This window comes from Chiloscyllium plagiosum, chromosome 31 (genome assembly GCF_004010195.1).
Source record: "Chiloscyllium plagiosum isolate BGI_BamShark_2017 chromosome 31, ASM401019v2, whole genome shotgun sequence".
NCBI classification, from domain to species: domain Eukaryota; kingdom Metazoa; phylum Chordata; class Chondrichthyes; order Orectolobiformes; family Hemiscylliidae; genus Chiloscyllium; species Chiloscyllium plagiosum.
In genome coordinates this window covers 19,873,805-19,900,577 of record NC_057740.1, presented here as the reverse complement: position 1 = coordinate 19,900,577, position 26,773 = coordinate 19,873,805, and the positions used below count along the sequence as shown (strand labels likewise).

Sequence of the window (26,773 nt, the reverse complement as noted above, 5' to 3'; positions counted from 1 at the left end):
TCCTGAGGCACCCATGAATGTTTAGTGCTCCTGTCTTGCATTTCAGGTTATGTTTTCTGACTCACTTTATGATTTATGTGTTTTTTTACAGTCTGGCAAATATTGAGGACACCAGTGTGGATGCAGTCTGCACTTTCAGAAATGACTCTAACCCTCAGAAAGTTAATAAAGTCACTGTATATCATACGTTCAGAGACAACACAAAGAGCATCTCCACCCTAGGAGCATATTTGCTGGACAGTAACAGTCTCTACGTGAATGGTATTTAGTATTTCAAGGAGATACTCTTGTTTGATACATTCTGTCAACTTGTACGGATTAATCTGATAAAATTGATGATAAACATTCTTTGATAATAGTTTTCCACCAGGCATTTTTCATTGCAATACTTGATTTTGGTTTTTCAGGTTACCACGAATTTGTTCCTTCTTCCAGTGAGTATGGTTTATATTTCTGTATTTCTTTAACTCTGCATTTTAATGCAATGGATAACATTGAGGAAATGAAAATGCTTGAATTGCCAAAAATTATCTGTTGAGACTACTCTTTCACTTATCTCATGGGGCTGTGCCATTGAGGGCAAGGCCAACATTTCTGGTTCATCCCTGATTGCCCCTGAGGGAAGTTAAGTGTCAATCACATTACTGTGGTTCAACTACTTTGATTAGTTTTATATTCATAATTTATTGGACTAAATTAAATGCTACCAGATTCCATGATGAGATTTGAAACCATGTCCCTAGAGCATTTGCCTGAGACTCCGGAATATTAGCCCAGTGATATTACTACCGTTTCACCATGTCTATTGTTAATAGATGATCTTATTTAATAAAACAAAACAAACACCTCGAATTGCGAAATTTTTGAAGTTTCAGCCAGAGAGTATACGTATGTTATGTTCATTCTGAACTTCTGTGTGAGTTATATTGATGTGCTGATACTAAAATAGAACAGAAACTGCATTTTGTGCATTAATTTAGACATGTAGCTCAATTTTATAATAAGCACTGGACTCCAAATCAGAAGATACTCAACAAAACTAGGAGAATTTTCAGATTACAGATAAGTAAACTGCTTCAGCATCATCAAGTAATTTTTTTATCCAGCTGTGTAGGTGATTGCAAATATATGCTGGATGGCACTTTGAATGAATGGTATCTCTCAAATATCAAAAAACTCTAACTCCAAGTTCAAAAAATCTGCAGTAACACAGATTTTGATGCATTTTGTCTTATTGACTTTAAAACAAATGATACAGATACAGGAATGTTTTACTTACGATTCAATGTTTTTCTCATAGCCATATCACCAATTATGAGTACCATTCCAAACCTGCAAACAGAGCCTTTTGATTTCAATGTGACTTTTGTTATTACTAACCTGAACCTGATTACAACTCTACAGTCTCCCAGTTCCGCACTGTACAAATCTGCAGCAAATATTATTGCATATCAGGTGAGTCTACAACTTAATTATTAAAAATATATTCTAATTGATTGAATTGCATTTCTCTCTAAATTACTGATTATCACCTTCGTTCAGATGAACAACCTGTTTACTAACAGCAAGATCAATAGAACATTCTCAAGCTGTAGAGTTCGCTCTTTCAGGTAAGGAATGTTGATGTGAATTAAATGTTCCTGAGGTTTAAAGATTACTTAAACATTAAGTAAACTATTTCCGGTGACAGAAAAATTACAACGGCAACCTTTTCTGGTTACTCTACTGGATTTTGACAGTTGTTTTTGTGACCAGATAGTTCATATTATTAATTATTTCATTTAGATGGCAATAGAGTTTCAAGGTCTTCTTTTTGATCAAAAACTTTGGGTTTTGGGATTAAATGCCTGATAAAAGAATAGATTTCCTCACAAGACTACAAGCCATCAATAAGTCACATTCTTGCACAGCCAGGCATAAAGGAAAAGATAAACCTTCTACCATACTTTGAAAACATCTTCATCGATGCGATCTCAACTGTTTCACAAAGCCAAGATAATGAAAGTTTTTACATTGACCATGCAACATCTGCATGGTCCTTCAGCTAGCTTTTCTGTTATTGAAAGCATTCTGACATTGCATGTGCTTGAACGACTATTCACGCAGTTGACTGAAGATTGATGCTTCATCTGAGCTGCCATTTTCTTCATGGTGAAGGCACAGTTCACTTGTAATGTGTTGGAGACAAAAAATCATTCATAGTGACCTTCAGTGAGGTCAGTGTTGCTCTACATCCTCGGTTCTTTGGCTATATGCCTGTCAGGCTGGTTAACTCATTCAGCAAGATGGCTCATTTGTGGTTCGCAACTACACCACCATGTTCAATCTGTCTAAGGTAGACTTGGGGCCTGCCTTCTATCCCTGCACCTTTGTAAAACTTTGATATAAGCCATGACATGGTGACCCTTGATTAATCAGGTTTGCTGCTTGAAGAAGAAAGGACCAGTTTTCATCTCCTTGAATGGATCAGAATTAGTTCTGGAATCATAAATAAAAATGTACTGTCACTTTATGAATACTATTGGACATTAATGCACCACTTTACACAAATAATATCCTTGTACAGAGAAAATTCCATGACACAATAGTCAATCCACATGATAAAATCCTATTTACTTTTAACCTATTCACTTTAACACACCGCTGAGACTGATATATTTTAAGATATGCCTTATTGAGAAATTTCTGCCCCAGTATTATAAAAATGTACACAAGCACCATGAAGTGCCCCTAACTTGCATTACTGATTATGTTTTCTAATTCACTTTGTGTATACGTGTTTATTTTACAGTCTGGCAAATATCGAGGACACCAGTGTAGATGCAGTCTGTACTTTCGGAAATGACTCTAATCCTCAGGAGGTGAATAAAGTCACTGTGTACCATACATTCAGAGACAACACGAAGAGCATCTCCACCTTAGGAGCATATTTACTGGACAGTAACAGTCTCTACATAAATGGTATTTAGTATTTAAAGGAGATATTCTGTCTATTACATCCCATCTTATTAATTTGAATATTAATCTGATAAATTGAGGAAGACTAAACCAACCACGAATTTATTTCATTATTCAGTGATAATTTTTCACCCAATTTCTATCATAGAAACATTTGACTTTTTTTTTCAGATTATCATGAATCTGTTCCTTCGTCCAGTGAGTATAGTTTATATTTCTATATTTCTTTAACATTGTGATGGATAACACAGAGAAAATTCAAACGCCTTCACTGTCAAATATCATTTGTGATGCAATATTTACGTTTTAAAAAAAGAATGTCACCGTCTGTGGCCATTGATGTCATGGCCAATATTTGTTGCCAATGAATTGAGGACAGTTAAGAGTGAACCACATTGCTGTTTGCCTGGAGTCGCATGTTGGCTGATCATGTATGATTTGATAGATTTATTGTTGCCATTGTTTTTACCAGACCACATGGATGCTCTCTCATTAGAGAGAGACAACTGGTAGTGATTTAACCTGAGGGCTACCGTACCCCAGGCAAGGAGAGAGGTTGAGAAGAAGGGTCTTTTGTTGTAACCTCAGCTGGAGATGGGAATTGAACCCACGTTTTTCGACATCACACTGCTTCACAAATCAACCATCCAGCCAATAGACCTCAACTGACCCCTGATCGACACATTTACTTCCTGAAGGACATTAGTTAAACAGTTGGGTTTTTGTGACAATCGATGATATGATTATCATCATCACCATTACTGAAATTAGTTTTATTTTCCAGATTTATTGGATTCAATTTAAACGCCACAAGCTACGGTGTTAGGACATGAATCTACATCCCTAGTCCAGTGATAGTCCCACTATTAAACCATCTCCCCTGTAAATAGATAGTCCTAGTTTTTTTAAAAAATCCCATTTAGTTATATCCTGGAATTAAGAAGTTTTGAGTTTCAGCTATAGACTCTCTGTGTAGTATGTCATCCTGTCCGTTTGTGCATGTCATATTCATAGACTGATGCAAATACTCTGAGCAACAAGAAGAGAAACAGCATTTTTAAAAACAGAATTAAACCTATAGCCCAAACGTAAACCAAGATAGCAACAGCTTCAACGAAATCAGGACAATTTTCTACAGAGAGGAAAATTGATGCAAGATAATCAAGGAAGGTAGTTTTTGTCCAGTTAGATTTCTAATTACAAATGTTATCAAATCGCCCTTTAAAGGAAAATATGTAAACAGGCATTAAGTTCTCCAGTTTGAAACAATTTGCAGTAGCTTCTACCTTGAATAATTTATCATACTGTCTTTAATACAATGGTGCAGTCACAGGGATATTATGTTTTCAAATTCAATGCTTTTTACGTGTTCCCTGACAGCGGTATTGCCTATTGTGAGCACAACTCCAAACATTCAGCCTTTTGATTTCAATGTGACCTTCATTGTTACTAATTTGGCCCTGACTGCAAATCTACAATCACCCAGTTCTGCACTGTACAAATCTGCAGCAAATATTATTGCTTTTCAGGTTAGTTGGCAACTTAATTATTACAAATATATATTTTAATTAATTGTATTGCCTTTGTCCCTAAAACTGTGTTTGTTACTTTCTTTCAGATGAACAACCTCTTTAGTAACAGCAAGATCAACAGAACGTTCTTAAGCTGCAAAGTTCGCTCTTTCAGGTAAGGAATATTGACAATAAACTTCAGTATTTATTTCAAGATTACTTTAACATTCAGTAAATTTATTTCATAAAGCTTGCAATGACAGAATTTTTTCTTCTTCTCTGGAGTTCTGCTTAATGATTCTGATCAAAACATTAATATATTTTAATGTTTAGTTTATAACTATCAAGCATATGCAGTTGCTTTAAGTGCCAAGGTTTACCTACATTTCATGAAACTATGAGATGTGAGAGATTCTGGCATGTAATCAAACATATAAGAGATATCATAAATTCTCCCAGATTTTTTGTAAGCTGGCTCGAAAATGCATACCTTTGCTCTCTACTATTTTTGCAAGGTAAGATAACAAAACACTTGATAGTTTTTGACAGTGATTATGCAACATTTGCACATCCTTCGAATAGCTCACTCATGTTGAAAGCACTCAAAGGTTACAAGTGTTTGAGTAACAATATTAGAGCAGATAATGGTAATGATAATCATGGGAACAACAGCCCAGTCAGTCTTATGTCTGTGGTGGGCAAATTATTGGTGAGGATTTTGAGATACAGAATTTATGACTACTTGGAAAACCATAGATTGATTAGAGATAGTCAACATCGCTTTGTGAGGTGTAGGTCCTACCTCACAAGCCTTATTGAATTGTTTAAGGATGTGTCAAAATACATTGATGAAGGTAAAGCAGTGAATGTAGTGTACATGGATTTTAGCAAGGTGTTTGATAAAGTTCCCATGGTAGGCTCATTCAAAACGTAAGGACGCATGGCATACAGGGAAATCTGGCCATCTGGATACAGAATTGGCTGGCCAACAGAAGACAGAGATTGGTAGTAGATGAAACGTGTTCAACCTGGAGCTCAGTGACCAGTGGTGTTCCGCAGGGATCTGTTCTGGGACCTCTGTTCTTTGTGATTTTTATAAATGACTTGGATGAGGAAGTGGAAGGATGGGATAGTAAGTTTGCCAATGACATGAAGGTTGGTGTAGTGGTGGATAGTGTAGAGGGCTGTTATAGGTTGCAATGAGACATTGACAAGGGGAGAACTGGGCTTATAAGTGGCAGATGGACTTCAACCTGGAAAAGTGTGAAGTAATTCACTTTGTAAGATAGAATTTGAATACAGGATTAAAGGCAGGATTCTTGGCAGTGTGGAAGAACAGAGGGATCTTGAAGTCCATGTCCATAGATTCCTCAAAGTTGCCACCCAGGTTGATAGAGTTGTTAAGAAGGCATATGGTTTGTTGGATTTAATTAGCAGGGGGATTGAGTTTAAGAGCCGCGAGATTATGCTGTAGCTCTATAGAGCCCTGGTTAGACCACACTTGGAATATTGTGTTCAGTTCTAGTCACTTCATTATAGTAAAGATATGGAAGCTTTAGAGAGGGTGCAGAGGAGATTTACCAGGATGCTGCCTGGACTGGGAGCGCATGTCTTATGAAGAAAGGTCGAGGGAGCTAGGGCTTTTCTCATTGGTACAAAGAAAGATGAGAGATGATTTGATAGAGGCATACAAGATAATGAGAAGGCATAAATAGAGTGGATAGGCAGAGGCTTTTTCCCAGGGCCAAAATTGCTATCATGAGGGACCGTAATTTTAAGATGATTGGAGGAAGGTTTAGGGAGATGTCAAAGGTAGATTCTTTACATAGTGTGTGGTGGGTGCATGGAATGCACTGTCAACAGTGGTAGTAGAGTCAGATACATTTAAGCGACTCTTGGATAGGCACATGGAAGATAGTACAATAAAAGGTATGTACATTAGTTCGATCTTAGAGTAGGATAAAAGGTTGGCACAACATCGAGGGCTGAAGGGTCTGTCGTGTTCTCTGTTCTATAATACCAATCACATAAGCTGCTGTCTTGTGAAAAAGTAGTCACGCTTCGCTTGTTATTCCTCTGAAAAATTCATCAGTCACATAAAACAGAGAGAATTCAATGCTGCTCTGTATCCTGGGTTTGTGGTTTCCAGCAGGTAGCTTCTGTTTGGATTTGCACTTCCTGGCCAATTAACTCAGTTGTGTAGATGGCGGGTGTGTGGTTTACAATTACACCAACAGCATTTTGATCGTCATTCTTGGAGGCAGACTTCTTGCCCTGCAGTAAAATCTTTGATTTTGCAATGGTTCAGTAACTCTCAAATAATCAAGGAAGCTACTGTAAGCACAAGAATACACAAGAAATTAGTTATCAGCTCTGTGAGATGAATAGCTTTGATTCTGCAAAGAGAAACAAAAATATGTTTGTGCCTTGCAAATACCAAATAACTATTTGGAATATATTTCTTTTAAAAATAGATGCCTGTAAAAAGCTAATTCAGCGAAAATAGTAGTTAATCAGCATGATAAAATCCAATTTAATTTAAACCAATTCACTTCAGCACACAATTGACATATAGTTTCGTTGTACCACAGCAAGGACATTTGCACCCTAATTTACTTCATTGAGAAATATACTTGCATTTCTGATTATGTTGTCTAACTCACTTTGTTGTTTATATGCTTATTTTACAGCCTTGCAAATATTGAGGATACCAGTGTAGATGCAGTCTGTATTTTCGGAAATAAATCTGATCCTCAGGAAGTTAATAAAGTCACTGTATATCGTACATTCAGAGACAACACAAAGAGCATCTCCACCTTAGGAGCATATTCACTGGACGCTAACAGTCTCTACATAAATGGTACTTTACATTTAAAGGAGATATTATGACTATTACATTGTATTCTATGAATTTGAATGTGTAAATTTGATAAAATTCAGGATGTTTAATCTAAATGCATGAACTTTATTTCACTTTTTAATGATAACATTAAATGTATTTCACAAAATATGTGATGTTGATTTTTCAGATTACCATGAATCTGTTCCATCTTCCAGTGAGTATGGCTCATGTTCCTTCATTTCTTTAAAGTTTCCTTTTAACATAGTAGGTAGCACAGAGGAATTGGTTAGTTAAACCTGGCTTAAGTTGTTGAAAGCATTAAGTGCACAATACTTACTGATTAAAGCTATTAGGTATTTTTAATTCTTTAAACCATTCCTTCATGGAATTGAGAATTCTCGAAATTTTAGCCAGATGTCGTGCATGTGCAATTAGAATATAATGAGCAGTACTCAGAATCTGAATTCTAGGAAGAAATTGAAAAAGAATTCAAAGCTCCAAAAAGATTCAACAAAACATGACAAATTATTTTAACAATGTGCAGCTGAAAAATCACCAGTTCATGAAATGTTGTTCAGTTGCACAGAGAATAGCAAATGTTGTTGAAAGGCCTTTGAGTGCACTGTATTACCAAATATTGAAAAACCCTAACTCCAACATTAAATAGTTTATGGTGGTTTAATGTTTGGCTTGTTTTGGCCTATTTATTTTAAAACAGATGATTGCTACATAGAGATGTTTTATGGACATAGGTTTGCTCGCTAAGCTGGAAGGTTCATTTTCAGATGTTTCATCACCCTACTAGATAACGTCTTCAGTGGGCCTCAGGCAAAGCACTGCTGAAAATTCCTGCTTTCTATTTGTATGTTTGGGTTTCTTTGGGTTGGTGATATAATTTCCAGGAAATAACATAATCACAGGAAATGGCATCATCAACCCAAAGAAACCCAAACATATAAATAGAAAGCAGGAATTTTCAGCAGTGCTTTGCCTGAGACCCACTGAAGATATTACCTAGTGGGGTGACAAAATGTATGGAAATGAGCTTTCCAGCTCAGCGAGCAAACCTATATCCAGAACCTCAACCTGAGCTACAAATCTTCTCAACACTCGCTAAGAGATGTTTTATTTTCAATTCACTGTGTTTCTGTTGCTTCCTGACAGCAGTATCACCAACTGTAAGCACAACACCAGACATGCAAACAAAACCTTTCGATTTCAATGTGACCTTCATTGTTACTAACTTGGCCCTGACTGCAACTCTACAATCATCCAGTTCTGCACTGTACAAATCTGCAGCAAATATTATTACTTATCAGGTCAGTCCACAACAAAATTATTTTAAAAAGTATGTATTCTAATTAATTGAATTACAATTACCTCTAAAACAATGATTATTACCTTCTTTCAGATGACCAAGCTATTTACCAACAGCAAGATCAACAGAACATTTTTAAGCTGTGAAGTTCACTCTTTCAGGTAAAAAATATTGACAGTAAAGCTTCATAGTAGTTATTTAAAGATTCCACTAACATTTAGTAAATTATTTTATACTACAAAAATATTACAATGGTAACTTTTTTCCAGTTATTCTACAGAATTCTGATTGTGGATTCTGTGATGGGTGCAGTAGCAGTATTTAATTTTAATTTGTTTCTGTTAGATAGCTTTGGGTGTTTTAAGGCCATAAGGTATTTCCATGTTTCCTGAAACACTTGGTGTTGAAAAGTTTAAGTAACATATTAAAAGGAGAGGTTTTCTTGATCCAGGACCCAAAGCATTAACAGGTCACAAATTCTAACAAGACATGAAAGAGATGTTCCACTTTCTACCATATTTTCATAAACACTCTCCGGAATATACACCTTTGCTCTCTACGGTTTCTGTAAGCTAAGTTGCCTTCAAGCAACTTGCTTGTCTCTTGTTGAAAGCATTCAGACATTGGAAGTGCTTGAATTACGGTATTAGAGCAGATAATTGCACTGAATCTTGATATTCCTCCAAAGTTATAGATTCTTACTGATGAGGACACAAATCAAATTATTTCTTTGAAAAAATATACCATTCACAAGGAATAGTGAGGCCACTGTTGTTCACCGTCCTGGAGTTGTGTCTTCCAACAGTCACCCTGTAATTGATATGAACCTTCCTGGCCATACAATTTCTGTTGTTTAGATAGCTAGTGTGTGTCCCACAACAAGGTCAACAGCACAAAGTCTGATTTTGTTCCAGCTGAGGTAGACTTCAACACTTGGAGGTAGTGAGGGCTGCAGATGCTGGAAAGTCAAAGTTAATAAAATATGGAGCTGGATAAAGCACAGCATCAGAGGAGCAGGATCTTTTCCAGGTGATCTTTTCAGGAGAGTCGATGTTTCAGGCAGGACCCTTCATCAGGACTGGGGAGGGGGAAGAGAGCTGAGAAATAAATGGAGGGGAGTCGGACTGGAGGAAAGGTAGGTGGGATGGTGATAGGTGGATGCAGGTAGGATGTGAATGAAAGTGCTCAGTGGGAAGAGAAGAGCAGATAGGTGGGAAGGAAGATGGGCAGGTTAGGTCAGGTCGGGGGGGCGCAGGGTAGAGATGGAGGACTGTACCTGGGATGAGGTGGAGGGTGGGGAGATTTGGAAGCTGGTGAAACCTATGTTGAGGCCATAAGGTTGTAAACTCCTGAGGCAGAAGATGCAGTGTCCTTCCTCCAGTTTGCATACGGCCTTACTTTGACAGTGGAAGAGGCCCAAGATGGACATGTCATTGGGGGAGTGGGAGGGGGAGTGATGAAATGGCTGGCAACCAGGTAGTGGGGTTGATTGGAGTATGTGGACCAGAGATGTTGCCTGAACTGGTTCTTGAGTTTGCAGTCGGTCTCTCAGATGTAGAGGAGACCATCGGGAGCAACAGATGCAGTAAATCAGGTTGGAGAAAGTGCATGTGCATTTCTGCTAGACTTGGCATGAATATTTGGGGCCTTGGATGGATGGGAGGGGGGGGGAGTGATGGGGCAGGTGTTGCACCTCCTGCTGCCGCAGGGAAAGGTGCCAGGTGTGAAGGAGAGGTTGGTTGGGAGTGTGGACCTAACAACGGAGGAAATGGTCCTGATGGAAAACAGATAGGGGTGGGGAAGGAAATATGTTTTTGGCGGTGGGGTCAGACTGCAGGTGGCAAAAATGGAGGAGGAGGATGCATTGAATTTAACGATTAATGGGGTGGAATGTGAGGACCAGGGGACTCTGTCCTTATTGGGGTGGGGTGGGGATGTTTTGAGGGCAGAGTTATGGGAGATGGGAGAGATACACTTGACGGCATCGTTGATCATGTGGGTAGGGAAATTACAGTCCTTGAAGTAGGAGGACATCTTAGACATCCTGGAGTGCCAGACCTGTAGATTTAGATAGCCTTCAAATAATCAAGATGCTGTCTGAAGAAGATGACAAATGCAACAGAAACCAGTTACCAGTTCAGACGTTTTATGATATTTGATTTTGCGAACATAGAATGTGTTTCCTTGTGAATATTATCGATGCATTATTTTAAGTAAGTAATCATATCTCTCTACAAATGAATTTCAGTGTACATAACACTCAGTCAGCATGATTAGATCTCATTTAATTTGTACTACTTCATTTTAATACATAAGAGAAATACATATTAGATATACCACAGTGAGGAATTTCTGCCTCAGGATTTTGATCAGGAACCCATGGAAAGTAGTGGGCCCCTACTTGCACTTCAGGTTATGTTTTCTGATTAATTTTTTTGTCTGTATGTTTATTTTACAGCCTGGCAAATATTGAGGACACCAGTGTAGATGCTGTCTGTTCTTTCAGAAATGACTCCAATCCTCAGCAAGTTAATAAAGTTACTGTGTACCATACATTCAGAGACAACACAAAGAGCATCTCCACCTTAGGAGCATATTCACTGGACCACACCAGCCTCTATGTCAATGGTATTTACCATTTAGAGATATTCTGTGTTTTTATATATTGTTTTTTTTCAGCTTGAATGTGTGAATATGTTCAAACTGAGGATGATTAATCCATTTTCATGAAATTTATTTCACTCTTTAAAAGTAACTGTCCATCAACCCTACATTACAAAAAATATATGATTTTGATTTTTCAGATTACCATGAATCCGTTCCTTCCTCCAGTGAGTATGGTTTATATTTCTCTGTTTCTTAGACATTTCTTTTCATTACAATGGGGAACACAGAGGACATTTTTATTTAAGCCCAGCTTATTTATTGTTACAAACATTAGACATGCCATATTTACTGTTTAAAGTCAATTGGTAATTCTACTTCTAAAAAGAAGTCATGAACCTCGCAATTGAGAATGTATGACGTTTTTAACCAGGGAACCTGTTTATGCTATATCATTCTGTCTACATCCAAGAACCATATTAATACACTTATACTAAAGCCGTGAGCAATAAGAACAGGACCAGCAGTACTTCAAAGTAGAGCTGTTATCTAAATTTAAAACAAACTAAAGATAATAAGAAGAAGGTTAGAGGAGACACAACATTTGGACAATTTTCTACAGATAAACAAAACTGCAGAATCACTTGTTCAGTAATTTTTCTCCCATTGGTCATTTGATAGCAAACATTGCTAAATTGAATGTTATCATCAAAGATCTAGAAATCCTAACTCCAACTTGAAATATTCTGTGGTAGTTTCCATATTTTTGGTTTGCTTTGTTTCACTCTTCAGGACAAATGATGTACTCGCAGAGATGTTTTATTTTCAATTCAGTACTTTTCTGTTGTTTCCTGACAGCTGTATCTCCAACCGTGAGTGCAACTCCAAACCTGCAAACAAAGCCTTTCGATTTCAATGTGACCTTCATTATCACTAACCTGGCCCTGACTGCAAATCTACAATCACCCAGTTCTGCACTGTACAAATCTGCAGCAAATATTATTGCTTACCAGGTCAGTTCATAACTTAAAAAGAGATGTTTTTAACAATTAAGTTATTGTACTAGATTTGTTTCTAAAACTCTGCTTATTACTTTCCTTCAGCTAAATAACCTGTTTACAAACAGCAAGATAAACAGAACATTCTCCAGCTGTAGAGTTCATTCTTTCAGGTAATGAATGTTAAACCTCAGCAGTATTTATTTCAAGATTGCTTTAACATTTAGTAAGTTCTTTCATTTTATACATGTTATAATGATATAATATTCCAGTTATTCTACAGAATTCTGAAGGTATGAATATAAAATTAAGAGCAGTACTCAGCCATTCATCCCTGCAAGACTGTTTCTCTTTGATATGATCATTGCTGAACTGATAGTGGCCTCATTCTACTTTCCTCTTACCCCATGTATACCATTTGACTTACTTGTCAATGTAGAAACAATCAGGAATCTATCTAACTCAACTTCAGTAACATCCAATGATCCATTGCTCTGCAGGTAACAGAATTCTACAGGTAAATGACCCTCTCAAAGAAAAAAAAATTTCCTTTGATTTGCTCATATTTTTACATTGTGCCCCTTATTTGTAGTCCTACTCATAACTCAAAACATCCTTTCAGCATCCAGCATATCATATTTATCCAGATTGTTATATGTTTCAATAAGATCACCTTAATTGTTTGTAAACTCCAACTGATAGTGGTCTAAGCTTTTCTCATAAGATATATTGCTTTTATTATCAGATTATTAGTATTATTTATTTATTCCTGCTAGATACCTACAGATTCAATGAGCAATGATTTTTCTATTCTACACTAAATAATTTGAGTAGTGAGGTTTAAGCTAAGACAGTGAAATTTTTGACAGTGGTCAAACAGCATTAATTGCTACTAGAACAGCTTGCATTACTTCTTGTTCAGAATATTCAGATGCTACAACTGTTTGAACAACCATATTAAAGCAAACAGTCGTTTTGGAGTACAGAAGTTGAATATTGTCGAAAAGACAATATATATTATTAAAGTTTTTCATCTCACTCATTCGGACAATTCAAAGAAATACAATAGCAAAGGGAAAACAACATTTCTACTATATGAGAGCAGAGTGCTGAATGGTTGGCAAGTGGTCCTTTGTCAATCATGAAGTAAACAGCTGACACCCGTATCACCTCAACAAAATTCTGCCTATTGTTTCTTGCTCAGTTAAGTCAGTTGGTTAGCTAAATGGCATGTGTTTTTTAATAAGGCCAATAATTCGATCTCCATTCTGGTTGAAGTGGATTTGGAGCTAACATCTTCACTTTGTAAAACCAAGATACAAGTCATGATGGTCCTTGAAAAATCGAGGATGCTGCCTACAGAAATACACACCAATACCCAGTTATCAGCTCCATGTGCTGAATAAATTTAGCTCTGGCAACATAAGCAAATATGTGCTGTTTCCTTGTGAATAGAATGGGAAATTAATCGCTATTTTAAAGAAATAGTAATATCCCTATACAAATGGAACCTCAATGTACCTGATCGTTAATGAGCATGAATTAAATCCCATTTACTTCAAACCTATTCACTGTCATACATAGATGTACATTTTATATAAATAACATTGAGAAATTTCTGCTCCTGTATTTTGCTCAGACACCTATGAAAGTTTACAGTCATATTTGGATTTCCGATATATTTTCTACCTCACTTTGTTGTATATGTGTTTATTTTATAGCCGGGCAAATATTGAGGACACCAGTGTGGATATAATCTGCAGTTTCAGGAATGACTCTGATCCACTGGAAGTTAATAAAGTTACTATATACCACACATTCAGAGACAACACAAAGGGTATTTCCACCTTAGGAGCATATTCACTGGACCACACCAGCCTCTATGTCAATGGTATTTAGCATTTAAATTACATATTCTGTCTTTTTAATATTCCATTCTTTCAAGTTGAATGTGTGAATCAGATAAAATCAAGGATGATTAATCTATTTACAGAACATTTTTTCACTCTTTAAAGATATTTCTCCATTAGACATATATAATAGCAAATACATGATTTTGATTTTTTCAGATTACCACGAATTTATTCCTTCCTCCAGTGAGTATGGTTTATATTTCTTTAATATTGCTTTTCATCATAATGGGTAACAGAGGACATTTTCAATTCAGCCCAATTTCTTTATTGTTGTAAACATTAAACAGTAAATATTCCATGCCTAAAGTCAATAAGTAATCTTACTTCTAAAAAAAGTGATGAATCTTGGAATTGAGAATTCATTAAGATTCAACCAGAGATCCTTCTTGTGCTATATCATCCTGTCTACATACATGAACCATACTAATGTATTTATACCAAAGCTGTCAGCAATGAGATCAGGATCAGAAATGCTTCAAAATCAATCTGTAATCAAAATGGAAAATAAATTTAAGATAACAAGAAAAGAGACTCAACAACACCCAGACAATTTTCTACAGATAAACAAACAATTGCAGGAACACTAGTTCAGTAATTTTCATCCAAATGCTCATATGATAGCAAATATTATTAGGGCGAATGTTATCATCAAATATCTAGAAGTCCTTTCTCCAACTTGAAATATTCTGTGGTGGTTTCCATATTTTTAGTTTGCTTTGTTTCACTCTTTAGGACAAATGATAGTCACAGAGATGTTTTTCTTTCCAATTCAATGCTTTTCTGTTGCTTCCTGACAGCAATATCACCAACTGTAAGCACAACACCAAACCTGCAAACAAAGCCTTTTGATTTCAATGTGACCTTCATTATTACTAACCTGGTCCTGACTGCAAATCTCCAATCTTCTACCTCTGCACTATACAAATCTGCAGCAAATATTATTGCTTATCAGGTCAGTTCACAACTTAATTACTAAAAATATTTATTTTAAGTAATTGTATTAGATTTGTCTCTGAAACTCTGATTATTACTTCCCTTCAGCTAAATAACCTGTTTACAAACAGCAAGATAAACAGAACATTCTCCAGCTGTAGAGTTCGTTCTTTCAGGTAATGAATGTTAAACCTCAGCAGTATTTATTTCAAGATTGCTTTAACATTTAGTAAGTTCTTTCATTTTACATATGTGTGACAATGATATAATATTAATTATTCTACAGAGTTCTGAAGTCATGAACATATAAATTAGTGGCTGTTGTAGAACAGAATTGGAAATTAATCACTATTTTAAAGAAGTAGTAATATCCCTGTACAAATGACTCCCAATGTGCTTGATCATTAATCAGCATCAATTAAATTTCATGTATCTTAAACCTATTCACCGTAACACATAGACATACATTTTAGATAAATAACATTGAGGAATTTCTGCACACTAGTATGAAAATTTACAGACCTTACTTGCACTTCAGGTTATGTTTTTTCTGACTCACTTTGTTGTCTATGTATTTATTTTACAGCCTGGCAAATATTGAGGACACCAGTGTAGATGCAATCTGTTCTTTCAGAAATGACTCTAATCCTCTGGAAGTTAATAAAGTTACTGTATACCATACATTCAAAGGCAACACAAACAGCATCTTCACCTTAGGAGCATATTCACTGGACCACACCAGCCTCTATGTCAATGGTATTTAGCATTTAAAGGAGACATTCATTGTTTTATATTTTATTCTTTCAGCTTGATCATGTTAATCTGAAAAAATTGAGCATGTTTCAGCCAAATTCATGAACTTCATTTCATTCTTTAAGGATATCATTCCATTAGATGTATTTAACAAAACATACATGATTTTTATTTTTCAGACTACCACGAATCTATTCCCTCCTCCAGTGAGTATGGTTTCTATTTCTGTTCCTATAATATTTCGTTTTAATGCAATGGGTAAGACAAAAAGACATTCCCAGTTAAAGTCAGTTTATATTCTGTTCTAAAATATTTGGGAGACAATGTTTACTATTAAAGGTCAAAAATCGGTTTAGTTTTTCCTATTTCAGTAAAACTATTTAGGTATACTCTTGGTATTCTGAATTATTTGTAAATTCAACCAGAAAACCTATATGTACTCTTTCATCCTTTGTACTTATGTGAGCCATATTAATAAACTGATACTAAAGCTGTGAGCAACTCGAGCAGGAGCAGAATTTTACACTTGAATTAAACCACGTGGCCAAATTTAAAAGGAGCTCAAGATTCCAATTTGGCAAATGTTGTAAATCTTAAATGAAAACAGAAACTTCTGAAAATGCTCTGCAGGTGAAATGGCATTTGTAGGCAGAGCATCAGGCAGAAATGTAATTATGGTTAAGCAAATGCAAAGACATTGAAAGGCAAGAGGAGAAAATGGTCAAAGACAAGGTCTGTGTTAAATTGGAAAGCAGGGAAATGTAATTGGCAGAAAGAAGTGATACTGCAAGTAAAACATAAATAGTAATGAAATAAGTAAAGAAACAAAAAATGGTCCAGAGAAGTTGTAGTTGCGAGAAGCAAAATTGTCATTAACAGCTGATGTGAAAAATATCAAGTTCTACATGTTGATAATTATGTCCAAACTGCCTCACCACCATGTGTCTCGATTCCTCCACTGAATTTGACTTGTCACATTGCTTGTCCAACACCTAGTATTAGATTAGCAGAAATCTTCGCCAGTTAAATATTAGGGTGAGCAAAGTAATTGATTCTGCTCATTGATTTGGTCAAGTGCTGCATGCCCTAGTCTTCAACACTATCAGTCTTCCTGGCAATTGTCTATGGCAGAAACGGATCCTGCAACATCTTAGTCTTGGATGTGATCCCGGGATGAAATTTGAACTTTATGGCTTCTCCATCATCAAAGCTCTCTACTTCCATTTCTATGACATACATCACTGTCCATTACCTCAGTTCATCTCTTGTTGAAGCCCTCAGCTATGGCTCTTTACCTTTAGTCTTGTCTATTCTGATGATCTGCTACCTGGCTTGGCACCTCACACCCTCTTTAACTTGCTGCTTGCTTCCTAACTCAGGTTAACCTGTTTGTCTACCATCCTCCCACTTGTTGACCGTTGTGATCTGGCAATATTTCAGTTTTAAAGCTCTCTTTCTCAAATCCCTCCTGCCTACCTTTAAAATTATCTTCAGCCCATTGATATTTGATGAATAAACATAAGGATGCCACTTGTACTCCAGTCCTCGATAGTGTAATTAACGTGCAAATACTTATTCCTGGGAGTTGACATTGCAGTATCATATTCCCTTGCCCGAGATCCTATCCACTCAGATCCAAAATATCATCAAGTATAGACAAATCCTCTATGAGACATACAATACATCCGATACCATTACCTCAACTGGATCTTGTAAAGGTGTATATTCAGAAAGGCTCATCTCCTGTTCCTCCAGCAGAAGCCTAGTCAGACATACCAGCAATAAACAAGAGGAAGAAAAGTTTGCTTGTGGAAGAATAGAAAGAGCAAAGTTGGCGGTGCATATGCAGCTTCTCATGCAAAATTTGTGGGAGTGAAATAGATGCCAGAAAGAGCATAAACAACTAAGTCCGACATGAAATCTTCTTGAGTTTTATCAGTCACCATGGCCTTGACACTGCCCATACTAGTAACTGGAATACTTGCTTCGAATGACAAGTGGGTGTATTGTCTGACTTTCATCCTCCAGTATCAGCTTGCTGTCTTAGGTTGTGTGCATTCTAATCCTGCCAAAATTAAAGAGGTATGTTAATTGGTCTTGTGAGGTGCTAGAAAAATTCCTGATGAAGGGCTTATGTCCAAAACATCGACTCTCCTGCTCCTCAGATGCTGCCTGACCTGTTGTGCTTTTCCAGTGCCAAATTTTTTGACTCTACTTGAAAAACATTGCCAATTATGGTAGACCAGCTAATCCTTCGTACATAAGATCTGGGTAAATTAGAGTTGAAATAGTGGTAATTTGAGAAAGGATATACCCTGTATTGATGGAAAAAGATTCACAAGATTAGTTCTGGATTGAAAGGCTAAATAAATTGGAGTTATGTTCTCTAGAGGAGGTCATGTGATGCAATGAGAAGTGTCTCTGTCATCGAGCATAAGTTCTGGGTTCAAGTCCCACTCTAAGACTTGATGGCCAAGGGAGGCGCATATTTCATGTGGCCAGATATTTTGGGTATCAACTTGCAAATCCTTCTAAAACATGCCAATGGCAGATGGAAGAATGGGAGAATGTCCTGGTCAACCATGTTATAAAAAGGCTACTCCACACTACAACATGCACGTAAAAGTGCATGTTTCCACTCAGACTCCATGAGTGAATTGTCATGCACCACCGTCACATTCTGTCTGGAGTTCAGAAGAACGAAGGGTGATCTTCATGCAACATAAGTTTCTAAAGAGCTTGCCGGGATAGAAAGAGAGAGAGGGATAGATAGAAACATTGAGTGCTTGATAAAATCAGCAGGTCTGGCAGCATCTGTGAAGAGAGAAACAGAATTAACGTCCGATATGACTCTTTTTTGGAACTGAAGGGAGAGGTGAAAGTGTAATGTGTTTTGTACAATAGAAAAAGTTAGGAGGAGTAAATGGAAGGTCAGACAAAGTTTAGGGATTAGGTGGCGCAGAACAAAAGGAAAAAGGGAGTGGTAATACATGTAGAAGAGGGATAGGTCTGGACTACATTTTAATGTGTTTAATAGTGGAACTTAGATCAGTTGTTCTGAAAGTAAAACAAGGAAAACCAGATACTGGGCGGGGGAGAAAAAGGGAGAGCAAGAGAGATACACCACAAAACGAAAGTTGAATTCAACTTTGAGTCCAGAGGTTATGTTGTTTTAACTTCTGTTGGGCTTCAAAGGAACATTGCAACAGTCCTATTACAGAAATGTGAGCACGAGAGCAGGACGGTGTGTTAAAATGGTATGCGTGTGCACAGAAAGGTAGTGTTCCACTTTGAAAATCACAAATGTCACAGCACAAAACAATCTCTCTTGCCCTGTAACCTTCCCCTTACCTTCCTTTCTTTTCCCTTGTTCATTCCCATCTTTTTCCCCAGTTAAAAAAAAATCACTTTTCCACCTCTCCAGTTGAGAGACCATTCCCTCCGTGAATCCCTTGTTAGGTCCATGCCCCACACCAGCCCCACACCAACCCCACACCTCCCCCTTCACTTCCATCCAAGGCCCCAAAGAATCCTTCCACATCCAACAGAGATTTACCTGTACTTTCACACATGTGATTTACTGTGTCCGTTGCTCTCAGTGTGGCCTCCTATGCATTGGGGATACAGGATGCCAACTTGCAGAACATTTCAGAGAACATCTCTGGGACATATGCACTAAACGACCCCACCGCCCTCATGCTCGAAACATCGACTCTCCTGCTCCTCAGATGCTGTCTGACCGGCCGTACCTTTCCAGCCCCACGCTTTTCGACTCTGTTCTCCAGCATCTGCAGTCCTCACTTTCTCCGAGAATTTTCCTCAGCAAATATATTCCCTTTCAGACATTTTTACTGTAGATCAGTGCTATCACAAATACTGGATATGTGTTCTCCTGCCCTCCTAAACTCCCAAGCCCCATTACCGGAATGGTGTGTGTGACGTAAATGAAAACCTAAACTGCGTGCCCCAAATTTCAGACAGTTCTCACTGATTTCTAAGCCAAGATGTTTTAAATATTAAATAAAGAAAAATCATATTTTAGATAGTTAAAAATTAGTTCCAATGTAACGTATGAGGTTCGGAAATGTTTTATTACATAATTCTGATATCTGCTGTATTCCCTCTATTTATTTATTCCTTATAGCTGAAAAGCCAGTTGTGATAGTGACGCAATCTCCAAATGAAGGGACAAGATCCACTGACTTTAACGTCACTTTCACGATTAGTAATCTGACATTCATTCCAGATTTACAAAACCTGAATTCCTCTCCGTATAAAGCTACATCAAGCCATGTTATTAATTCGGTAAGCCAAAACTGGAATTATACATTGCTGATTGATATCAGTCAGAATATATTGACAGTGTGCTTCTATCTCTAAAACGTTTACTCTGAATTTTGTTTTAAATAGCTCAGGAGTCTCTACAGAAACAGCGAGATAAAGAAAGAATTCTTACATTGTAAACTTGCAAGTTTCAGGTAAGACTAGTATCTATTAACTGCTCATTGTTTGCAAAGTATCTCAATAGATGTCTGTTGAGAGTACAGTAATGCCTTTCATACAAAATTTAAAATGATTTAAATGTGAAGCAGGGAATGCTGGAAATTCTCAACAGTTCAATTAAGAGTTTTTTGTCAAAAGTCAAATGTAGTTTAGATGAATGTTAGTTTCAAAAAGTACACGCACACAATAATGCACACATGTACCCACATAGACAGAAAATGGAAAACAGAAATTAGTTAAGCAACAGAAACAATATTAACATGAAACTGTAAGAGGCCAAAAGGAAAATATTTTAATCAAAGAGATTGGCAACATGCAGGAACAACGTGGAAGTATATCTGCAGTCTGTTGTTGAAGACAATATTAAGACTGGAGAGTAGTAAAATGCCCAAAGGAAAGAAAGCATGCTTTTCCTTGAATATGAATTAACTTCATTGGAACAGTGAAAAGATCAATAGTAGAGAACTCAAGTGAAGCAGAAGAACTAACTGAAATGGTAAGGGGTATAATACGAGAGGTATACTCCACAGATTGGAAATATTCAGCCAAGTGATTACCTGTCATTAAAAGATGTCCTTATTTCAATTCATTGAGGTTTCAGATTTCCTATTGGAAATAAAGGCTATGACCTGATCCAACCATCGACTTCCATTTGCAATGTGCACATTGGAAATCATACTGAGATATAACTGTTTTGGAAATTAGATTATATCCATCACTGGAATCTATCAACTTAACATTATTGGGGGTCATGAGCTAGGCCTTAATAACCTATGAAAAATGCACAACAGGAGCTCACCAAGCCAAGGAATGGTTGCTGACTCCCCCAGAAAAATAGCTGATTATAGCCCTGGTGGATCCATGTACAGGAAGTGGCTTTAACAATTGTTTGGATTTGTTTGGATGAGGCAGTGTATAGTGCTGATACTACACCAGATCACAGATATGGTATGAAACCAGAAACTCTCAAAACAGGCAGTCCCCGTCCTAGACGTACATCCTACTTCAATGGTCTTGTGATGAAAGTATAATGTCTTGGGCAGGAGGCCACCGTAATGAATACATTTTCAGGAAGATATCAAAGAATATATAAGCCAGTGTCAAGAAAAGACAAGCAATATGCCTTTTGCTAGTTCAACCTTCAATACATAACTAATTATTTGTTTAAAACTTTTCTATTTTTTTTAGTTAAATGGCCACGTAGTCACATTAATTTTTAATATATCTGATATACTTTTTTCTACAGAAACAATCAATGCTATAATTCAAAAGTACTCTGTAAAACACTTCAATGATCTTAAAGATCCCTATATATTGTTAATGCAAAATATTGAGAATTGTTAATATTTTAATGAATCATTGATGTATTTGGTGGTGATTTTTTTTTTTACAAATTGTACAATCCCTTTACACAGGCCTGGAAATGAAGGCAATACTAAGGTTGAAGCAATCTGTTCTTTTAAAAATAATCCCAATGTGAATGAAGTTGATAGAGTCACTGTTTATAATGAGTTCAGAGACAACACTGAGAAAATCACTGCATTGGGAATATATGCACTGATCGAAGACAGCCTCTATGTAGATGGTATGTACTGACTCAATAATAAAGCTTAACCAGCAACACAATGCCATACACCATATTTTTTCAGAGCTTATATTAACAATTGGTTAAATTTGAATGGTATTATGCTGTGCTGTCTCCTGCTTCTCCCCAATTTTTATATATTTTAAATGAATAATCAGGACGTAAATGATGACTGCTAAAGAAAATCATTCAATATGGATTACTCCCACAAAATGAATTGATGATCAAAAGGAAAACTAATCTTGAATGCTTTCCTTGGAACTAGTACATTTCAGATTCTCAATTATAACTGAATTTCTTGTTGAAGCCTTGGGCAACATATTTACATTTCATATCTTAACTTTAGGTTATCAAGAATTGAAACCAACTGTAACACCAACTATAACGTTACCTGCAATCCGGGAAGGAGACTTGCCATTTGAGCTTAACTTCACAATAATAAACAGAAATTTTACTGAAGCACTTAATGACACAAATTCCCCTGAATACCAAAGCATTACAGCCAATATTACCAGGATGGTAAGGATTATTTTTTATTCTGTGTTTTAAATGTAAACTTCTTGTCCAGAAGATCAAATACATCACTTGCCTTTTGTTATAATCCCACCTGATGGCAATTCTGGATGAGTCAAATCTCAGAGTGAAATGTAGCTTGATAGATTACAAATTTCATTTTTACAATTGGTGGTTAGTCACTGAATTGCTATATTCTTTAACACAAGGATACAGGTTAATTACACAAAAGAAAAAAATTAGGACATATAAGGTATGTCATAAAGATCTTAATAGAAGCAGCAAAATGAAGTTTCTACCTGTTTTCCACCAATATCCTTTGTAGCTATTAAGTCCCAGAGAAATATCATTCCTTTCTCAACTCATTCTTTCTTACTTAACTGACTGTGTGCAGTTCCATCTTCTTGGGCTGCTATGACAGTTTTATAGCTGCTTTCTACTTATTCTGGCTTGACCTCCTTACAGTTGTGATGGCTCTTTTCAGTTCTGAAAAATTGAAAACTTCTCTGCAAACTCTCACAGCATTGAAACTTCACAAACTGGAACTCTTTTGCTAGGAGGAACTGTTCTCATGAACTGATTTCCTGATTTTCCTGAACGGAAACAAAACAGTGTAAACATTTTATTAATTCTGGCCGCCACATTACCAAAAGGATGGGGACGCTTTGGAGAGGGTGCAGAGAAGGTTTACAAGGATATTGCCTGGTATGGAAGGTGCATTAGAAAAAAGGAGATTGAGGGAGCTGATTGAGATCTACAAAATCATGAAGTGTATAGACAGAGATATGCTTTTTCCCAGGGTGAGGGATTCAATAGCGAGAGGTCATGCGTTCAAGGTCAGAGCTGAAAAGTTTAAGGGGGATACACATGGAAAGTACTTTACACAGAGGGTGGTAGGTGCCTGGTAGTAGAGGCAGGCACGGTAGATTCATTTACGATGCATCTGGACAGATGTGTGAGTCGGTGGGGAGCAGAGAGATACAGATGCTTAGGAAATGGGCGATAGGTTTAGACAGTGGATTTGGATCAGCTCAGGCTTGGAGTGCCGAAGGCTGTAAATTTTCTTTGTTCTTTGTTCTAATTAACACCATTCTTATCAGCTACACACTGAATTGAATCACATTCTTTCTTGGAAGTAATGTATATATGTCACTTTTTGACACCTTTAAGAAATCAGGACCTTCACAGAATTGAAACTAAAACCCATCTGATTCAATTTGAACAATCCAAAATTCATAACTAATAGTATTAATTATGCATCTTTTTCACACTTCAAATTCATTTTATTGGTGGAGTGTTATTCAATTCTTAATCTGTGCTCTTTTTAGTAAGATCAATTCAATAGATCTTTGACATTTTCAGGAATATTTAATTCAGATTTCTTATGAAGTATGCAATCTGTGTTTACTATGGTATATATTTTTCAGCTTTCAGGATTGTTTAAGAAGAGCTCTTTAAAGAAGAGTTACCGCACCTCTAAAGTTATAGGGTTGAGGTAAGAGGTTTGTTGTACCATTGAGATGAAACAAAGTGATGACCTTTAGTCATAAGGAAAACCTTGCCTACCCCAGTCACATTTACAATCCTGGTCTTTGATTCCTCCCACCCAATTACTCTACCAGTCTGACCACGGCCCAGAATGCTGCCCACTCATATTGCTGGTGATTATTCTGACAGCTCCTGCCACCCTCCTGTTTGTAGCTATTGGTCTAATCATCTGTACAGACAGTTCATCTAGCCAGCTATTGCGCAAAATCTGTATGCTTTGTTCAAGGTAATCTGGGTCAACCGCCAGCAACACAAGAAATAAATATTTAATGTAAAGAGATGTAAATACAGCTATATTGTTCAAAACAGTTTCCTGATACATTTTGCTCTGTGAATTCTGCCCTATGGGGAACAACTGAGATAAAACCTGGTCTCAGAATGTGTCCTATGCATTACAAAATCCTGAACATCTCTAGAGAACATAATGGCGCAGAAAAAAGTACAGTCCTATTACTACAATGTTTTACTTGCAAAGGTATTTTGAAAGGATAAGATAGTTTGATTCAAACTTGATATGCAGGTACTGAATCACTACATCTTTAGTATTAAATCAGAACATCATGTGCATATTGTCAAGTTACTCATCCATTTGGGTTGTGCACAGTTATGGAGAGAAAAAGATTCAAATTTTCTTTTATTTTGAATTTTCTCATCAGACGTGGATCAGTTAAATGCACCTGCTTGAGCTACTTCAACCCTGACGATGCAAATGAACTAGTAACAGCAGAAAAAGTCAGAAAAGAATTCGCTACTGGAACAAATGCAACAAACTTACTTGGAAATGTCTATCAGCTAAAAAATAACAGCTTGACAGTGGGTAAAGTATCAACTCTAATTGGATTATTCCTAAATATTTCATTTGAAGAACCAAATAATATGAATCAAGGCTGGATCACTGTCGTACAAAAAAATGGATGCATCTGCCCATGGCCTACCTCGAAATCTTGAGAAAATCAATGGCTCTTAACTTTTTTTGACGTATGTATGGCATGAAGAAATATAATTTTGTTTTAAATTGCCTGGCTGACATGTTAACTGACATGTTTAACTCCTGCCATACATTTAGTTATGTCTAAATGTTCCCCATAGAGTTTCTTGTAAAATCTATCATTTCATTGACCTTAATCAAACAGTCGAATACAAATAAGACTTCTATTATTGCCTAGTAGCGGTTTTATAGGAAAAAGCGAGGGCTGCAGATGCTGGAGATCAGAGTCGAGAATGTGGTGCTGGAAAAGCACAGCAGGTCAGGCAGCATCCGAGGAGCAGGAGAATTGATGTTTCAGGCATAAGCCTGATTCCTGATGAAGGGCTTATGCCCGAAATGTCGATTCTCCAGCTCCTCAGATGCTGCCTGACCTGCTGTGCTTTTCCAGCACTACACTCTCGACTCTATTACTGTTTTTCAATACACTTCAGCACTTGGTCTGCTGGGTTAAGTTTTAACCACCCTTGCAGATAGCTTTGTCCGACTTTTGTGCTTTCCTTGTTAAATTTTTGATCTGCAGGAATTGCTCTGAGTTTTCTTTCAGTTGCCAGGAGAGTGTTAGTAATTGCTTTAGAATACAACTGCATTTCTTCTACAAGAATAGATCTTCCTTTTCTGTTTGTTCTACTGCTGCTATCTCCTGTTATAAGCGTGTTGCCTGCAATGTAGCCTGTGACATATTTGTATCTCATTAGTCTAATTCTGAATCTTTGTCTATGGAAAGGCATTTTTCAGATTCTTTCAATCCCAATAATATTAGCAGGAATAAAAGTCCCACAAGAAAGGCTATAAAACTTTTGCATCCCTGCTAATGGTTCTTTCCCTGTGGTTGTCTACCTCAGTCCAGTTTATATCAAAACTCTTGATCTAAAATGTATAAAAGTTTTCTTCTTCCATCAGTTTCCAATTAGGTAAGGACTACTCCAAGTCCCACATTTGTGGCTACAATAGTGAATAAGCTTGGATTGTATTGTGCAAGTTTATCAGTAGGAAAAAGCTTGTTTTCATCTTCTTAAAAGCAGCAATCTGTTCCTGACTCCAATACCAATGCTGGCCTTTCATTGAAAGCTCTCTGATGGGTTGGATAAAACTGATAAATTAGGCATAAAGATTCCCACTTGATTCACCATGCCAAAGAAGCAATTTACATCATTAATACACTTCAGTGCTTTAAATTCATTACTGGTCTTCCTTGGATTCTCTCCGATGCCTTGATTTTTGGATTAGTATCCTTAGAATGTAATCATCATTCTGGAAAACTGGCATATCTCATAAGGTGTATAGCCTGCATTTTGTATTGCCCTAACATGTACATGTCTTTTTGGTCATGTCCTTCTTTGTTTTACGATGGATGAGGATATCATCCAAATAGCAAATTGCCCACAGCTTCCCTTCTATAATTCCAGACATTCCTCTTTTGGGAATCTCTACTAAACAGGAGATCCTAAATGGCAAATAGAGTCATAGAGTCATAGAGATGTACAGCATGGAAACAGACCCTTCAGTCTAACCCGTCCATGCCAACCAGATATCCCAACCCAATCTAGTCCCACCTGCCAGCACCCGGCCCATTCCCTCCAAACCCTTCCTATTCATATACCCATCCAAATGCCTCTTAAATGTTGCAATTGTACCAGCCTCCACCACATCCTCTGGCAGCTCATTCCATACACGTACCACCCTCTCCGTGAAAAAATTGCCCCTTTTGACTCTTTTATATCTTTCTCCTCTCACCCTAAATCTATGCCCTCTAGTTCTGGACTCCCCAACCCCAGGGAAAAGACTTTGCCTATTTATCCTATCCAT

The 26,773-nt window shown here is 36.9% G+C and overlaps 1 protein-coding gene across 1 annotated transcript in view; it reads left to right on the top strand.

The window, feature by feature from the left end:
* The window catches only part of LOC122565558 (mucin-16-like), a 105,943-nt gene that overhangs the window by 71,303 nt on the left and 7,867 nt on the right, over positions 1-26,773 (top strand). Inside the window, exons 49-76 of the mRNA XM_043721610.1 lie at positions 92-261; positions 408-434; positions 1,301-1,455; positions 1,543-1,610; positions 2,792-2,961; positions 3,130-3,156; positions 4,339-4,487; positions 4,577-4,644; positions 7,160-7,329; positions 7,499-7,525; positions 8,476-8,630; positions 8,723-8,790; positions 11,088-11,257; positions 11,434-11,460; positions 12,092-12,246; positions 12,337-12,404; positions 13,953-14,122; positions 14,301-14,327; positions 14,942-15,096; positions 15,186-15,253; positions 15,664-15,833; positions 16,010-16,036; positions 19,975-20,135; positions 20,241-20,308; positions 21,749-21,918; positions 22,265-22,437; positions 23,859-23,926; positions 24,636-24,796. Coding sequence (XP_043577545.1) covers positions 92-261; positions 408-434; positions 1,301-1,455; positions 1,543-1,610; positions 2,792-2,961; positions 3,130-3,156; positions 4,339-4,487; positions 4,577-4,644; positions 7,160-7,329; positions 7,499-7,525; positions 8,476-8,630; positions 8,723-8,790; positions 11,088-11,257; positions 11,434-11,460; positions 12,092-12,246; positions 12,337-12,404; positions 13,953-14,122; positions 14,301-14,327; positions 14,942-15,096; positions 15,186-15,253; positions 15,664-15,833; positions 16,010-16,036; positions 19,975-20,135; positions 20,241-20,308; positions 21,749-21,918; positions 22,265-22,437; positions 23,859-23,926; positions 24,636-24,796 — 3,092 coding nt within the window. The remainder of the gene's footprint in view (positions 1-91; positions 262-407; positions 435-1,300; positions 1,456-1,542; positions 1,611-2,791; positions 2,962-3,129; positions 3,157-4,338; positions 4,488-4,576; positions 4,645-7,159; positions 7,330-7,498; positions 7,526-8,475; positions 8,631-8,722; positions 8,791-11,087; positions 11,258-11,433; positions 11,461-12,091; positions 12,247-12,336; positions 12,405-13,952; positions 14,123-14,300; positions 14,328-14,941; positions 15,097-15,185; positions 15,254-15,663; positions 15,834-16,009; positions 16,037-19,974; positions 20,136-20,240; positions 20,309-21,748; positions 21,919-22,264; positions 22,438-23,858; positions 23,927-24,635; positions 24,797-26,773) is intronic.